The sequence below is a fragment of the Sphaeroforma arctica genome, assembly GCF_001186125.1.
Source record: "Sphaeroforma arctica JP610 unplaced genomic scaffold supercont1.117, whole genome shotgun sequence".
In the NCBI taxonomy this organism is placed as follows: domain Eukaryota; class Ichthyosporea; order Ichthyophonida; genus Sphaeroforma; species Sphaeroforma arctica.
Genome location: NW_014040441.1, coordinates 48,854 through 50,277, shown reverse-complemented (window position 1 = coordinate 50,277; position 1,424 = coordinate 48,854). Strand labels below are relative to the sequence as shown.

The following is a 1,424-nucleotide window of genomic DNA, read 5'->3' as shown; positions in this document are numbered from 1 at the left end:
ATATATATAAATATATACAAATTATATATATCTTGATATATATATATGTATAATTTCACTAGAGAAGGTGGTTTGTAATATTGAATACGTTATAAGCCAGATATTATGTGAGTGGATGTGCTGAGAACAACAAAGAGACGAATATTCTAAGCAGTACATACTCAGTGTTTATAACAGTAGGCCACCACCTGTTGCTCACTAACAGTGTACATATAAATAGTACAGTACAAACTGCTTCTCACTATTTATTAGGATGCGTAATGAACAAATAACCACTCACAAAAAAATGTATAAGAATAAACGACCAACCACACAACAAACAAGTATAAGAATAAACGACCAACCACACATATAGAAGTATAAGAATAAATGAATAACCACACAACAACAAAAGTATAAGAATAAACGAACAACCACACAACAAACAAGTATGAGCGTCGTGACACACCGATAGAATTGCAGTGGTCAGAATCTTGAGTTGATAGGACACCTGGAACGTAGCAGCGTCTATGAGAGGAATGATAAACGTAGCAGATAATGTAACGGAATGGATATGAGTTGATCATGTAAGATAGCATGACAAGAAACGTATGAACACGGCAGGAAAGTGCGTTGGGAGATCCTATTGCTGGGATGCAAGGATACAGCGGGCGTCCCCACGGGTGACGTAGGGTTACCCACGGTACAAGCCGACACATACTACGAGTGAGCGTTTAAAACCCTAAACCCTAACTACAAGTGAGAGCTCTAAGACCCTAAACCCGAGTGAGCGTTTGGTATGAATTACACACTGCATAGAAGAGTCGAGGTGTGATAGAGGGAGAAACATCGGTAGATATAGTATCCATCGGTACGAGTTTGTATTAAATATATCTGTATGATTGTAAGTAAATATGGCTATAGTTTGGATCCTGTATGACTGTAGGTAGGTATGGCTATAGTTTGGATCCTGTATGATTGTAGATAGATATAGCTATAGTTTGGATCCTGTATGACGGTAGGTAGGTATGGTTATACTTTGGATCCTGTACACTTGTAGGTAGGTATGGCTATAGTTTGGATCCTGTATGATTGCAGGTAGATATGGCTATAGTTCGGATCCTGTATGATTGTAGGTAGATATGGCTATAGTTTGGATCCTGTATGATTGTAGGTAGATATGGTTATAGTTTGGACCCTGTATGATTGTAGGTAGGTATGGCTATAGTTTGGTATGCACTACACACAGCATGGAAGAGCCGTGGAGTGGCTGAGCAAGAAACATAGGTAGATAGAGTATCAAACATTATCAACTGGATTAGATGTACCTGTGTAGTTGTAAGTAGGTACGGCTATAGTTTGAAATATTTATGATCGCGCAATACCCAGCGAACAGTATTGTATGCTGTGCTTGTCTCGGATGAGAGCACACACACACACACATA

The 1,424-nt window shown here is 38.8% G+C and overlaps 1 protein-coding gene across 1 annotated transcript in view; it reads right to left on the bottom strand.

Moving 5' to 3' along the window:
* Positions 1-508, bottom strand: part of SARC_02571 (hypothetical protein) — a gene marked incomplete at both ends in the record, with an annotated part of 4,341 nt that extends 3,833 nt beyond the window's left edge. The window contains one exon of the mRNA XM_014303663.1: positions 449-508. Within this exon, the coding sequence (XP_014159138.1) occupies positions 449-508 (60 nt within the window). The remainder of the gene's footprint in view (positions 1-448) is intronic.
* Positions 509-1,424: the final 916 nt, after the last annotated feature.